Source organism: Gobio gobio, assembly GCF_949357685.1.
Source record: "Gobio gobio genome assembly, chromosome: 4".
NCBI classification, from domain to species: Eukaryota; Metazoa; Chordata; class Actinopteri; order Cypriniformes; family Gobionidae; genus Gobio; species Gobio gobio.
The window spans coordinates 52,549,075-52,565,145 of NC_137100.1; the positions used below are offsets into that span (position 1 = coordinate 52,549,075).

General features: G+C 40.1%; 1 protein-coding gene across 1 annotated transcript in view; it reads right to left on the reverse strand.

Moving 5' to 3' along the window:
• Positions 1–939: 939 nt before the first annotated feature.
• LOC307124663 (protein unc-13 homolog B-like) overlaps positions 940–16,071 on the reverse strand; it is a 55,939-nt gene continuing 40,807 nt past the window's right edge. Inside the window, exons 4-7 of the mRNA XM_079814038.1 lie at positions 10,675–10,792; positions 6,856–6,979; positions 3,682–3,755; positions 940–2,662 (exon numbers count right to left, since the gene is read on the reverse strand). Coding sequence (XP_079670164.1) covers positions 2,567–2,662; positions 3,682–3,755; positions 6,856–6,979; positions 10,675–10,792 — 412 coding nt within the window. The 3' untranslated portion in view covers positions 940–2,566. The remainder of the gene's footprint in view (positions 2,663–3,681; positions 3,756–6,855; positions 6,980–10,674; positions 10,793–16,071) is intronic.

Below are 16,071 nucleotides of genomic sequence, written 5' to 3' on the forward strand. Positions count from 1 at the left end.
GGACCTCTCCTTTTCTCCATTTATACTACTTCATTAGGTCCCATCATACAGGCACATGGCTTCTCATATCACTGCTATGCTGATGACACTCAGCTCTACCTTTCATTCCAACCAGACGACCCCACAGTAGCTGCACGAATCTCCAGCTGTCTGGCTGACATCTCTGCATGGATGAGTAAAAATCACCTACAGCTCAACCTGGCAAAAACTGAGTTCATCATTATCCCCGCCAGTCCCACTATGCAACATGGCTTCACCATCCAGCTAGGTACATCCCTGATCTCCCCTTCAAAATCACTCAGAAATTACATTTGATGACCAGTTGTCCTTCAGAGATCACATTGCTAAGACCGCTCGCTCATGTTTGCGCTTTACAACATCAGAAAGATCAGACCGTTCCTAACAGAACACGCAACACAGCTTCTTGTCCAGGCCCTGGTTATTTCTAGACTTGACTACTGCAACGCGCTTCTGGCTGGACTCCCCTCTTGTGCGATCCAAACACTTCGAATGATCCAGAATGCAGCGGCACGTCTGGTCTTCAACGAGCCCAAAAGGACCCACGTCACACCACTCTTCATCTCTCTGCACTGGCATCCACTCGCTGCTCGCATCAAGTTTAAGGCGCTGACGCTTGCCTACAGAGCCACCACGCGCTCAGCTCCTGCATACTTTGACTCGATTCTACGACTCCACACCCCCGCCAGAAGCCTTCGTTCAGCTAAGGAGCGAAGGCTTGTGGTACCTTCACAGAGAGGCAAAAAATCCCTTTCCAGAACATTTTCTTTCAACGTTCCCAGCTGGTGGAACGATCTGCCCACCGCCATCCGAAATGCTGATTCATTGACAACATTCAAAAGTCAACTAAAAACTCATCTCTTCTGTGAGCACTTAACCTCTTTAAAAAATTTTTTAAAAAAACTTTCCTTTCCTCTTTCTCCTCCTCTTTCCCTCCCTACTCTAGCCTGTGCTACACTGAGAAATGTACACGGACTAAGTATTTCAGGCACTTGTTGCGCTCACTCGACTCTTCACGACCAATCGCTTATTGTACCCCCAAGCTGTAAGTCGCTTTGGATAAAAGCGTCTGCTAAATGCATAAATGCGTAAATGTAAATAAAGTACTGCTACTAACCTATAAGGCCCTGGTTTAGCTCCTGTGTATTTAACTGATCTTCTGTCGCCTTATAACCCATCACTAAACTCTGGGCTTCTGGTAACACCTAGGATATCTAAGTCCACTAAAGGAGGAAGAACGTTTTCATTTTTGGCACCTAAACTATGGAATAGCCTTCCTAATAATGTTCGGGGCTCAGACTCACTCCTCCAGTTTAAATCTAGATTAAAGACGCATCTCTTTAGCCAGGCATTAACATAATGCATCTCATAACCTTGTACTCCAGTTATATCAGTGCACATGATTGTCTTTGCTTACTGCTTTGAACAGCAGCTACCCTAATTATTTTTCTGTTCTGTTTTTTCTCGGGACGCCCATCCCGAGGTAACTAGAGAGTCCGTCAGCTCCAGTCTGGATCCAGCCCCTCATAAAGACTGCAGATGACCAACACCTGTGAAGAGACGACTCTACTCCTGCGAGGACTTCAGATGACGCAGCTCTGCATCAACACACACCCATGCTCATTTCTATATACGCTATTCATTAACATGTATTCTTATTTCACTTATTTCTGTGCCTTAATTATTATATTGATTAATAATACATTGTTAGCTAATCTGTGTGCTTTGTAGATGTGCATTTCTGAAATACATAACGTGGACAAATCACTTTAAATTGTAATGTAGACGCATGCATTTTTCTGTGAAGCTGCTTTGAAACGATATGTATTGTGAAAAGCGCTATACAAATAAATGTGAATTGAATTGAATTAAAAGAAAGAAAGTAGAAAAGAAGTAAAATGATGATGAGTTCCAACACACAAAATACATACTCTGCTGATCATTCCACCCAAAGTATGTCCAATCGCCTAATGGTGCGGAAAAAGTTAAATAGCAGAAAACAGTTGTAATTTATAGCTGCATAACCCACAGAGAGTGTTTAAAACTTGCAGACAAATCTACTTTCTTAATCATTCAATCCCATAAATCTACTACTGCTCTTGTTACAAAATACCATGAACTATATCTGTGCATTACTCAAGGGCTTCATGGTTGCTTAAAGGGATAGTCACCCAGAAATGAATTTTCTGTGATTATTTACTGTGTACAACATTTTTATGACATTCTTTTCCATGGAACAAGAAAACAGATGTTAGGCACAGTGTTAGAGAGACTGGCAGTCTCAGCTTCCACTGCATCTTTTTTTTTAATATACCATGAAAGTAAATAGTGACTATCATAGCGTTATTCTGCCTAACGTCATCTTTGATGTTCCAAGTATAAAAGAAAGCCATATGAGGGTAAATGTTGACCATTTTTATTTTTTAATTAAAAGTGAATCTTGACATGCAATATTACAACAAGCAGAATGACAAAATTATCAGAACTAAATGCATTACAACAGCTATTAATTACTGCCATCTATTGGCTTAAAGGGGAAATGTCAATTTCATTTTTTTCCGCACAGTACAAGCTGTGTATACTTACAGCACTGGGAGGGTACTGGGGGCAGCTGTTTCTTCTGTGCTTCATCTTGCAGTGAATACTAAAAAATAGATGGAAAATTAACCAAAAGGTCATGATGATACACAACAGAAAGATTTTCATACCCATGTGTGTCTTCATAAATGAGATTAATCAAATGAAGTCAAATTGAAGCCTGCTTAATCTTTTTTTTACACTGGCTAAAATGACAATAAACCATTCTTGTGCTCTGATCTTCCCCTCCATTCGTTATACTGTACAGCTCCTAAACCATTTGGCAGTATAACTGCGCAGTAACTCAGTGCTCACAGCAGGTGGCAGAAGATGATAATTATTTTCTTAAATTGCAGAATTCCTTTTTTTGTTGTTGATGTACAGAAATACAATATTGATGAAAGCAATATAGAAAAAAATACCTGTTCCATACCAACATAAAGCAAATCAATACACACACGTTTTTTTAGTTTTTTTTTTTTTCAGTTTATGGCTGAAAATGAATTAAAAGCATTACATATTTCCACAAATATTTGCAAGTCATTCATTCATTCACTAAATTACGTATTACAGTTTTTAAATAAATAACTAAAAGACACCAAATTGTGCAGACTCAGTTTCGAAATATCCAGTCAGAGGTTGATGCTTATTTAAAGGCAGTTTTACCAAGCTCAGTTCTGACAAGAGGTACACAGAGATTATAACAGGTTTGAGGATGTAATAATTACCAACCAATTTCTGTTGGATAAAGCAACAGAGATATGAGGGCAAGTGACCCAGTTAACGAAGACCAAGAATCTCTTTTATACAATACACAATGGTGTGATTAGAATTTACATTCTGTAATAAAATCTGTTAAAAATAAATAAATAAATAAATAATAATTCAAATTCAAGAAAAGAATGTTCTAAATTCATATCTCAAACTAAATTCACCAGAGTTCTTTTGAAAAATGCATTAGTATTGTTTAAGAGTGCGAAAGAAATGTAAAGATTTCGAATGCCAAGGCCCATAAAGAAACACGTTACTACTTCTACTGTATATATTCACACATCTCTACTCCAACTAAACACACACAGTCTGTACCTCATCATGTATCCTCATAGAGTTGATGTGATCCAGCTTTTTAGTCCAGTACTGAGCCTCGTCGTCAGGTATATCTGCACAAGCAAACATATAATGGAGAAATAAAGGGGGAAAAAAGTCAGATATATTCAGATAAAACTCCAGCTTCCACTTCCTCTCACTCCTCCCTTCCAGTTTCTCTGCCCGCACGGCACTCAATTCTGTATTCACAGTGTTTAATATGGCATGAGAGACAGAGGTTACTGCAGGAACATCACAAATACATCAGCACCCTTTGCTTCCTCTACAGTTTCCTTATGATGTTCTCCGATTATGTCTCCCTAATTCTCTCAATTCTTTAACTTTTTATTGCATACAGTGGCGCTAAAAATAATACTTGGACACATGAGGCACTTAATGTATGAATTTATTTTTGCGGCCACTGTATTTACAGTTCATCCGGAAGGTATTCACAACGCTTCACTTTTTCCACATTTTGTTATGTTACAGCCTTATTCCAAAATGGATTAAATTTATTATTTTCCTCAAAATTCTACAAACAATACCTCATGGTGACAATGAGAAATAAGTTTGTTTGAAATCTTTGCAAATGTATTAAAAATAAAAAAAATCACATATACATAACTATTCACAGCCTTTGCTATAACACTCAAATTTGAGCTCATGTGCATCCTGTTTCCACTTCTCATTGTTGCGTTGTTTCTACAACTTGATTGGAGTCGACCTGTGGTAAATTCAGTTGATTGGACATGATTTGGAAAAGGCACACACCTGTCTATATAAGGTCCCACAGTTAACAGTGCCTGTCAGAGCACAAACCAAGCCATGAAGTCCAAGGAAATGTCTGTATACCTTTGAGACTCGGATTGTATTGAGGCACAGATCTGGGGAAGGGTACAGAAACATTTCTGCAGTATTTAAGGTCCAAATGAGCACAACATGGGAGAAGGGCCTTAGTCAGGGAGGTTACCAAGAGCCCGATTGTTCCTCTGACAGAGCTCCAGCATTTCTCTTTAGAGAGAGGAGAACCTTCCAGAAGAACAACCATCTCTGCAGCGCTCCACCAATCAGGCCTGTATGGTAGAGTGGCCAGACGGCACATGACAGTCGGCCTGGAGTTTGCCAAAAGACACCTGAAGGACTCTCATACCATGAGAAACAAAATTCTCTGGTCTGAGGAAATAAAGATTAAACTCTTTGGCCTGAATGGCAAGTGTCATGTCTGGCAGAAACCAGGCACCGCTCATCACCTGGCCAATACCATCCCAATAGTGAAGCATGGTGGTGGCAGCATCATACTGTGGGGATGTTTTTCAGCGGCAGGAACTGGGAGACTAGTCAGGATCGAGGGAAAGATTAATGCATCTGGACCTCAGACTGGGGCGAAGGTTCATCTTCCAACAAGACAACGACCCTAAGCCCACAGCCAAGATAACATAGGAGTGGCTACGGGACAACTCTGTGAATGTCCTTGAGTGGCCCAGACTTGGACTTGAACCCGATTGAACATCTCTGGAGAGATCTGAAAATGGCTGTGCACTGACGCTCCCCATCCAACCTGGTGGAGCTTTAGAGGTCCTACAAAGAAGAATGGGAGAAACTGCCCAAAAATAGGTCTGCCAAGCTAGTAGCATCATACTCAAAAAGACTTGAGGCTGTAATTGGTGCCAAAGGTGCTTCAACAAAGTATTGAGCAAAGGCTGTGAATACTTATGTACGTGTATTTTTTTTGGGGGGGGTGGGTTTATATACATTTGCAAAGATTTCAAACAAACTTCTTTCATGTTATCATTATGGGGTATTGTTTGTAGAATTGAGAAAAAAAAAGATTTAATCCATTTTGGAATAAGTCTGTAACAAAAAGAGCAATATCACACTCATAGCAGTGCGATATGGCTGTATATCAGCACGGCTGTGATTCGGCTGTAGGTAATTACAGCATGCTGATATACAGCCATATTGCACTGCTACGAGTGTGATATTGTGTTTATACAACAGTTCAACGGCACAAGTGTGTAAATAAATCAATAACTGAGTGTCTTTAACATCTCTTTTGTGCAGAACTACTTCCCTTTGCCACGGATTCAAATCTCAAATTGACAGTTGAGCCCAAGGCTCCGTTAGTAATTCTAAAACGTCACTTTAGAACTAGTACGCGTCATTGAAGCTTATTGTATTATGTAGAGGGAAAGATCGGCTAAACGAGTGTATTACCTGCATCTGATATAGCATTCATTCTTCAGGTAGACGTCCATAATATTATATCCATTAAATGTCCGTTTGAATGTCCACTGAGGAAAGCGATATCTTTGTCTTTGTCCTTTTAAAAGATTGACAGCGCTGAAACAACTTGCTTGTTTACAACCAGTCACTCATAAAGACAGTCTTTGCCGCCATCTAATGGTTTAATAATGTAACTGTCACTGAAGTCGACTATTGCAATCACTGACGGACCCTTTCTCAATACCATATATTTTATATAAGATAATATTTATTGAACAATAATATTAAAATTAACAACAATAACCATTATAAAAGACAATAGGGAGGAAAAAAAACAAGCAAATTCAGTCAAACGTACAAAAGCAGCACTCTAGTAGGCCATACAGGACTTAAGTATAGCCTAAATATAAAGTTATGAAACTTAATTTTCCCCTTAACTAAAATCGATTTTCTCTGGAATATGTTAAAGATTAATAAGACCAAAGATTGCCTGTTTGATATACTCCAAATTAATTATATCTGTTAAACCACTATCTACATAAGGGACAGCGGCAAATTCCCGAAGGACTGGCCGATATGAAGCTCTCGGCAGATACATGAACAGCCACTGGTGACCTGGATCTCGCATCTGCGAAAGCATCAAATTGTAAAATAGGCGCTATGTTTAAATATGAGTCACATATTTGAGGTCCAAATAACTACATTCTCGTCAAAAAAAAACCTGTTAAAACTACATTTTGTGACACAACAATAGTATTATTAAAACATTTATGGTGGATTTGCTCGACCGCCATGACAGTCGCCGCAAGTGGATTGATACAAACGGTGAAACGGTTTGAAACAGCTGATATCACTAGAATTTCGCACGGCTGGAAAAGGCTCTCAGCCAATCAGATTCGAGAACCAGAAAGAACTGTTGTATAAAACATAATGATACATGAACAGGACTACCAAAAGGGAGCTCAAAGCGCATGTCCAGCAGCACTAGGTGAGGAGTGGGGTTTTTAGTGCCATATATCTCATCTTCCTTCATCAGAACCTCAGAATCCAGTGAGGTCCATTCTCCAGGCCCCTCCTAGAGAGAAAAAGAGAAAGACCTGTAAGATGTCATGCCAACTCTGATTCTGAGATACAGTGCATGAAATAGAGATAGACACCAGCATGAAGATATTGCAGCAAATAAAACACATTTGGAAAGGGAGCGTTTGGAGGTTTCAAGTCAGTAAGCATCCCATTTCACCAGTGGCAGAGTTTTTTTTTTTTTTTTTTTTTTTACAGAGTATTTGCATTTTAAGCTTTACAAATTCATTAGAGCGACACTAAATTGTAAGCCTGAATGCTTATTAAAGTAATAGAACTCCTTTCCTCATCAAGCCACATGCCTTGAAGTATAATTTACATCAGTAGGACAAAAGTGCTGGGTTTATGTAACTTAAAGGTCCCATGGCATGACATTTTCATTTTATGAAGTTTTTCAACATTAATATGAGTTCCCCTAGCCTGAATATTGTCCCCAAGTGGCTAGAAATTTTGATCGGTGTAAACCGAGTTCTGGCTGTCCTTCTCTGCCTTTGAGAAAATGACAGCTCAGACGAGCTGATCTTGAATTTTCCTGTTATGACGTCATAACAGGAACGGTTACCTCCCTTTCCTCCACCCAGAGAATTTGGCAAGCTCATGCGAGCGCCATATTTGAACGAGTGAATGCTGGCAGTTTCTCAGTGTTTAGATGTACAAATGAAAACAGAAGTCTTTTTTCAGTTCCTTCTGATCTGTGATCAGTGATTTCTGATGTGTAGCTAATTATTCAAGTTCACACAGAACTTTATTATTCGTGCACACGCTGCGGCTTCTCTCTCTCCCGACAAAACTGTGTTTTCTATCTTGTGAGTCAGTGTTTTTGTACGTCCTCGTCGCGTCTATCTGTTCTAAAATGTGCATACAGTTGTGAGTTTCTGCTCAACATCGGCAGAGCCACATCTTTAGAGATAAACCTCACGCACGCCGAAGCTCGGGCTGCACTGACCGTTTGGCTTTCAACATCACCGACCCCCACTACTACATCTCGCCCACAGCGGAGGCGCCATACGCGGCGCGAGATTAAGCAGAAGGGGGGTAAGCGTGAGGGTATCCGGGCTAGGCTAGCCAGCTATCCCCAAAATAAACTGGATTACATTCGATTACTGCGCTGTTATGTCTTTGTTTGTGCTGTGTACTCAATGCGCATCACTGACGCTAGGGCTGCACGATTCTTGCAAAAATGTGAATCACGATTTTTCTCCATGGGAATTGAGATCACGATTCTCTTACACGATTCTCATTTTTTCTTATACTTTAAAAAAAATGAATCAATTTTAAATAAAAGTAATTAGTTACAATTAAATGAAAATGTAGAAACAACAAATGTAGACAGACTAGATGTAAATATATGCTTATTACTGTTTATTTCTATTTTTATGATTATTTAATATCTTGCCTTGTGGAGAGAGGGTTTTTGTTGTCTTATTTCGTTGTTTCATTTTGTTTTTGCGTTCTTGTAAAAAATGAAAACTATAAATAAAAAAAATGTTATAAGAAAACGCTTAACGTGGCGTAATGTACTAAGACAGTGTTACAGACATCCCAACCTGAAAAAAGTAATTTCAGGGAGGTACCGAATTTCACCACAGAACATGACTTTACTTGTATATTATAATATAATATATCATTAATATATAATTACTATAGGCCTATGCAATTATTTGTAAAAAAAAATATGTAAAATTATGTAGATCACTTTTACTATTTACATAAGCTGCTTATACTATTTATGTAAACTGCTTTTATTTATATTTCATTGCAACTTTAAACAGGTCTAAAGAGTTTGTTTTCATGTAGCCTTGGCAACTAGCCGACCTGAAAAATATGCACATGAAATGAAACTTGTTTAACTCAAACATAACATGTCAGTAACAAACTGTACAGCGTGCAAGATTGTCATTATGTTTATACTTTATACTTTCGTTTTTTGGGGCACTCTCCCTCTGCCATGCGCTCCAGTTTCTAGATACACTGAACTGATTAATTTGGTTCGGGAGAAGAGATAAAAGCCCGCCCACGCTGACAATTGATTGGTTGACTTACCGAAACAAGCCAATCAGGATGCTCTCCGTCTTGCATGCGCTTCATTAGGTGCACACCAGCACACACACGCAAGGTCTCTTGCTCTCTCTCCCTCTCTGCCGTGCGCGCGTGCACAGTTTGCGGTTCATTTTTACCTCTTACCGCTACAAATCTGACTCCGTTTAGGTCTGCTCTGCCGTCTTGTTACACGTCAGTAACAGCGAAACATGGCCAATGAGGGAGAGGAGAGAAGTGGAGATTTATGATTGATTGGTTAGTGTTTTGTTATTGTGTGAGTGTGACAAGCTCTGGTGTGACCAATAATGCGTGAACGTAGCATGATCTGAGGGAAATACACAGAAGTGAATCGCCAACATTAAGAAATGAGATCGCATTTATGTTTGAATCGAGATCGTGATTTTTTTTCGATTAATCGTGCAGCCCTAACTGACGCTTTTCATATGATAGGAAAATATCAAAAAAATAATGCTATAATCAACACTTATTCGTAACTCGTTCATCTCGACAGCTGTAATGGTACATTACATGTGTTACAAAGTTGGTAGAATAAGGAGGAAGACGGGCTCGGCATGACTGGGACTCCTGTTTTACTCTCAGGTACAAACAAAAAAAAAAACTCGCGCTGACAGCGCTCTCACAACTCAGTAGTTACAATATAACTTTGTTAGCAACCACTCCTTCTCTGGTCCACTAGTGATGTCCGGTTCGTGAACAAATCGTTCTTTTGAACCGGTTCTTTTAAGTGAACCAGTACACCAAATCGGACTGAATCGTTCTAAACTGTACGCATCCCGAGTCGGCGCTGATCCATAATTTACTAAAGTTACTAACTTTCTGACATGAGTGACAGTCCCTCTGACTAGAAATAAACTAATAACCTGAAGTATATGCTAGTAACTACAACAGTTCACTGAACTGACACGTGCAGAGAGAACTGATGAGAAGTGAACTCAGGTCCATCCGTCTCTCTGGCAGGCTCCTGCCTCGTAGACCTTGTTAAAGCACGCCCCCTCCGCTACAAGATCTAATACTCATTTCAAATGCAAAGATGTCAGCCAATAACAACAGTGGGCGTTTTTTACGGAAGTCTCACAGCAGACACGCCCCTTGAAACAGGGCATTCAGCCAGAGGGAAAACATCAGTATAGAAAAAATGCCTTTTATTTCTAAATTATGACATTTTATGATGTAAAAATCATACTAACAATATAAGTACACCTCAGAATACATTATAAAATAAAATAAAAAATCCATGCCATGGGACCTTTAAGTAATACTTAAGGTTAGGGGTTTAGACTTTTTGTTTAGCATTTTAAAGTACTGATGGTTATATTGATATACCTTTTAATACTTAATTGAATGCCTCTTGATTTAATCAGACCATTAATAATATAATTTGCACTGTTGACTGTCACCCTGGGGTTATTTCAGAACTGTCCAGTTGGAAGCAGTTCAGGTAAAATTTTCCATTTGCAACGCATCCCCACCCACCTCAGCTCCGGGCATGACTCAGATGGTCTTAGTGTCTAGTGTGAAAAGGGGTGGGAGTGGCACTTTCATGCCTCACCAGATAGACAGCTGAGTTGAGTTGTGTAACTGCTGAGGCCATGTTCTCTGCAATTCGATTAGCTGGTGATGCCCACTTACCTCATCTGATTGGCGGATAGTGTTAAGTGGGATCCATGCTGTTCCCATCAAGGTGTCCCAGATGAGTCCTTTACTCCACACCTCCACAACCAGACCCAGATCCAGACGATTAATCTCACTTGGGCCACAGATAGAGACAGAAATAGAGATCAGACCATCAACAAACATGCATTCTGAACTTTTTTTCACCCACACCTCTCTGTGAGTTTAAGACACTTCTTCAGTGTCCTGGGAGTGTCTAAAATAGCTTTGCCAATAATGGTGGATGAATTGAGAAAATGTACTAGGCATAAATATTGTGTCTCATAAAATCTCTACTGGTCAAACACTGTGTATGGATGGATGTCATCCATCCATTGCCATGTCTGTCTGTCTGTCTGTCTATCTATTCAACAACAACAAGGATCTGCCTATCATTCATTGAAATTTAAATTACATATCGTTCCTGAAAAAAAACAAAAAACACAACATTTTGAACCCTGCTTTAGGGTTAACTCTTTATTCACTTCAATATTGGTCTAAACAGCTAAATATATTCACTAAAATAATAATGTCAAGCTCTTATAAGTTAAACTACCAGAACAGAAATCTCTCTGCAGAATTCCAAGAAACCAGACCCATTCTTCACAATCATATTCAATATAAAGACACAGTCATTCTATTAAGAGGGGGAGAAGACATGGTGGAATTAATTATAGTCCTCTCTTAACATTACGATCAGAACATTGAGTCTTTCAGGAGTCCTGCTACTTCTAAATATTTTAATTCCTCTGTAAAAATCATAATTGTCTCTCCTTCTCTTCTTTAGTGATTCTCAGTGGTCTCTAAAGAGCTTGATGCTGGCAGCAAACCTTTAATGCACTACATTTCTCACTTCGCAACAGTGGTGGACAAAGTACACAAATTAAGTACTTGAGTGAAAGTACAGGTACTCTATTAAAATATTACTCTAATAGTTACTAGCTATTAAATACTCTTTTTTAATTTAACTCAAGTAAAAGTACACAAGTACTTGATTTATAATGTACTAGTAAAAGTAAAAAGTACTGATTGTAATTTGATACATTTGTATACTTTTATATTATTTTTATATTACATACTTTATATAATCCTACTGCTCAAGATACCTGGGGGATCTGACATCATTATGAATTTTCAAGTAGCCAGCACTAGTCATTATGGAGGATTAGTGGATGCAGATACAAATGTATTGATCTGCAAGTAAGAAAATTAACGATCAATGTTTATATGTGAATAAAAGCCTAAATTAAATCTGTTCAGCGTATAAAGAGATTGTGTCTCTACAGAAAAGTTGGACTAAACAACTCAATTCATATGGATTAGTTTTGCAATCTCGTTATGAACTTTTTGAAGCATCAAAGTGGCAGTTGCGTAGCTGTCAGAGTACAGGACTGGCTCAGATTTTATTACAAATCTTGGTCGCACTTCAGATTAGGGTACACTTTTCACTATTAAAGGGTTAGTTCACCCAAAAATGAAAATTCTGTCATTAATTACTCACCCTCATGTCGTTCGACACCCGTCAGACCTCCGTTGATCTTCGGAACAGAAATGAAGATATTTTAGTTGAAATCTGATGGCTCTGAAAGGCCTCCATTGGCACAATGGCACGGTTCACTATCAAGACCCTTAAAAGGTACTAAAGACGTCGTTACAAAGTCCATCTCACTACAGTGGTTCTAAAATAACTTTATGAATCGGCGATAATAGTTTTTGTGCGCACAAAAACCCTAAATAACGACTTACATAGTGATGACGATTTCAAAACACGGCATCATGAAGCTTCGAAGCGTTATGAATCAGCGAGTCGATTCAGCGGTTTGAATCGCCATATTTCAGCAGTTTGGCGGTTTGATACGCGATCCGAATCATGATTCGGCTCGCTGATTCATAACACTTCGAAGCTTCATGATGCCGTGTTTTGAAATCGTCATCACTATGTAAGTCGTTATTTAGGGTTTTTTTGCGCACAAAAACTATAATCGCCGATTCATAAAGTTATTTTAGAACCACTGTAGTGAGATGGACTTTGTAACGACGTCTTTAGTACCTTTTATGGGTCTTGAGAGTGTAAAGTGCATTGTGCCAATGGAGGCCTTTCTGAGCCATCGGATTTCAACTAAAATATCTTCATTTGTGTTCCGAAGATGAACGGAGGACTTACGGGTGTCGAACGACATGAGGGTGAGTAATTAATGACAGAATTTTCATTTTTGGGTGAACTAACCCTTTAAATATTAGCAATTTGATATAGCGTCTCTACATTTTTGTTCATCAAATGGTTTCACTGTCCATCTCTCTCTCACTTTGTGTCTGTCTATCACTATCAATTTGTCTCGACCATTTACTAGTCTGATCCCTGGCATGTGAGGTCAGCACGTGGCAGTTTAACCCCTCAAAAAGCAGATAAAAGCTCAACACTCCTCTTTACCCCTAACACTCTCTCTCACACACACACACACACGCAAAAATGTTCACTTAAGCCCTATTCGGACGGGATTAGTTTAACATGGGGAGGTGGGGGTAAAGTAATTTTACCTCAGGACGTCTGTAATGTTAATGGCCAATTCGCACGGGATAAGACATCTCAGTAAAACTAGCAGAAGTGGGAGGGGTAACTCGCTTTACGCACCACAGTAACCTCCTTGTCGTATGACGTTGCTTCCTGTTATAACGTGAGCAAACACGGCAACAAGAAAAACGTGAAACTGGAGCAGGGAGGAAACGCCGTGTTTAATCTCGGAATATTAAAAAAATCTTTAATAACATTTTTATATTATATGAATATTAAAAAATATTCTAATGTAAGTGTTGTGCCTCTAATAAGTGCTTTCAATCTTGTTTTTGGTTTAAATGGTATGCGGAAAATACTGGAGGTTTGTCACAGAGTTGTCCCACCACCAGTGTTGTGCCAGTTCACAGCTTTTCTGAACTAGTTCAAGTTCAGTTCATACATGCTCAAAGTGAACAGTTCACATTCAAAGTTCACAATTTTAATTCTGAACTAGTTCAAAGTTCAGTTCATTTAACTTTTTTCGTGAGATATTCAAATAAATACTTTTTTTCACACTACGAGCTAGAAATCACTATACGTTCTTTGAAGCTGCTCATTGTAGACATTTGCTCATGACACTGCAATTGTCGGTGTCCGTCTCCGTGCCATCACTTCCACTAGCCATTTTTTTTTAAATTGCAGCGCTTTCTCTCACTCTCGTCTTTGGTCTGTCTCTCTCTCTCTCTCTCGCTCCTCTAGCCCTCCGCGCTCTCGTCGTTGCCTGCTACGCGGCGTTGCTATGCCTACCCCGCTCTGCTGCAATTCATCATGGGTAACGTTGTGCGGAAGCCAGTATGCTATTCAATTCTCAGCCGGACACTACGTTGCCCGCAATGCATTGCGCACACAATGTCAAAACCATTTCTGTCTGGTGATACATGATTTAAGCGGCACCAGCGAGAATACAGGAGGGAGGAACTTTCTCTCGTTGCGTTTCAAAAGAGAAAACAGATGTCACTCAGTTTTCAATGGAAAACAAATTCCAACGTTCATTTACAGTGATGTCTGCCGTTCATGACACATAATGTGAACTAATTCACGTTCAAGTTCTTTATTAAAAAATGTGTTGCGTTCAGTTCAACGTTCACGAAAAAATGAGCGTGTTCAATGAACGCGTTCTTTTGAACTCGTTCACGCACAACACTGCCCACCACCTACAACGCAACCGAGTGCTGTTTGAAGCGGCTCCATGCTTGCAAAACGCTCCAAAAACTACTTTTAAACAGTAAATGATGGAATTTTACCGTACATTTTTACAGCGGGTCTATTCGAACGGGATTAGTATTACCCGAGGTCATTTTTCCGGACCTTTTTACAGAAGGTAAAAGTCTCCGTAATCTTTACTGACATTGTCCGTGTTTTGTTCACTTAGATCTATGTTACACACTACATGAAAGGTAAATTTCAAAATTCCATGATAGGTGCTCTTTAAGAGTAAAATTCCATCAAATTGAATTGAATAATCCTTACATATTTTAATTGAATAATTGATTAAGTATTGTTCAATTATTCAATTACAGTTTTCTCCATTGGTTTGGCTCATTTCTTGACACAGAAATTACATTCTCAAAATTGTAAGATCATTTGGCCAAACAGTCTTACAGTTCAGCACAACACTATAGCTCACTTGCAAAAGCTAATATCTCTCCCAAAACTGTTCACTCATGCTTCAAAACTTTTCAAAGGCTTGTGTTTTTTATATCTGCTGAGGTTGGGCTGAAGTCTCTGTCCAGCCTCTCTCAGTGTCAACCCATGGGTACTCTAACCCCTTCCCCTCTCTTCCCCTCTCTTCCCCTCTCTACCCCTCTCTACCCCCTTCCCCTCTCTTCCCCTCTCTACCCACTTCCCCTCTCTTCCCCTCTCTACCCCCTTCCCCTCTCTACCCACTTCCCCTCTCTTCCCCCTTCCCCTCTCTACCCCCTTACCCACTTCCCCTCTCTACCCCCTTCCCCTCTCTACCCACTTCCCCTCTCTACCCCCTTTCCCTCTCTACCCCCTTTCCCTCTCTACCCCCTTCCCCTCACTACCCACTTCCCCTTTCTTCCCCCTTCCCCTCTCTACCCCTCTCTACCCCCTTCCGCTCTCTACCCCCTTCCCCTCTCTATCCACTTCCCCTCTCTTCCCCTCTCTTCCCCCTTCCGCTCTCTACCCCCTTCCCCTCTCTACCCACTTCCCCTCTCTACCCCTCTCTACCCCCTTTCCCTCTCTACCCCCTTCCCCTCACTACCCACTTCCCCTTTCTTCCCCCTTCCCCTCTCTACCCCTCTCTACCCCCTTCCGCTCTCTACCCCCTTCCCCTCTCTATCCACTTCCCCTCTCTTCCCCTCTCTTCCCACTTCCCCTCTCTACCCACTTCCCCTCTCATCCCCTCTTCCCCTCTCTACCCACTTTCCACTTCCCCTCTCTACCCCCTTCCCCTCTCATCCCCTCTTCCACTCTCTACCCCTCTTCCTTCACGGGCTCCCCCTCTCATCCTCACTCTTCCTCGAGCAGGCAGTTGCCCTTGTTCATTTACTTGACCAGGTGCCTCCATGTTCAGAAATTGACTGGTCATCTGAGATGTGTGAAAGTCCTCCTTCGTTAGTCAAGTTCTAGTTTCACCTGACTGTCAATTGCTGTAATAAATTGATCAAATGTTCCAAGGGATTCATATATGATATTCATGGTATTACGTTCTTGACTAATTTTGACAATTGAACAGATTGTGCATGTGATGACTTATACAATGAAATGACGCTGACACGTTTTGGAGCGAACAACCATTAGACTGAGAATCAACAATCAGTTTAGATCAACAAGATCTATTCACTTGGAAATTGCTA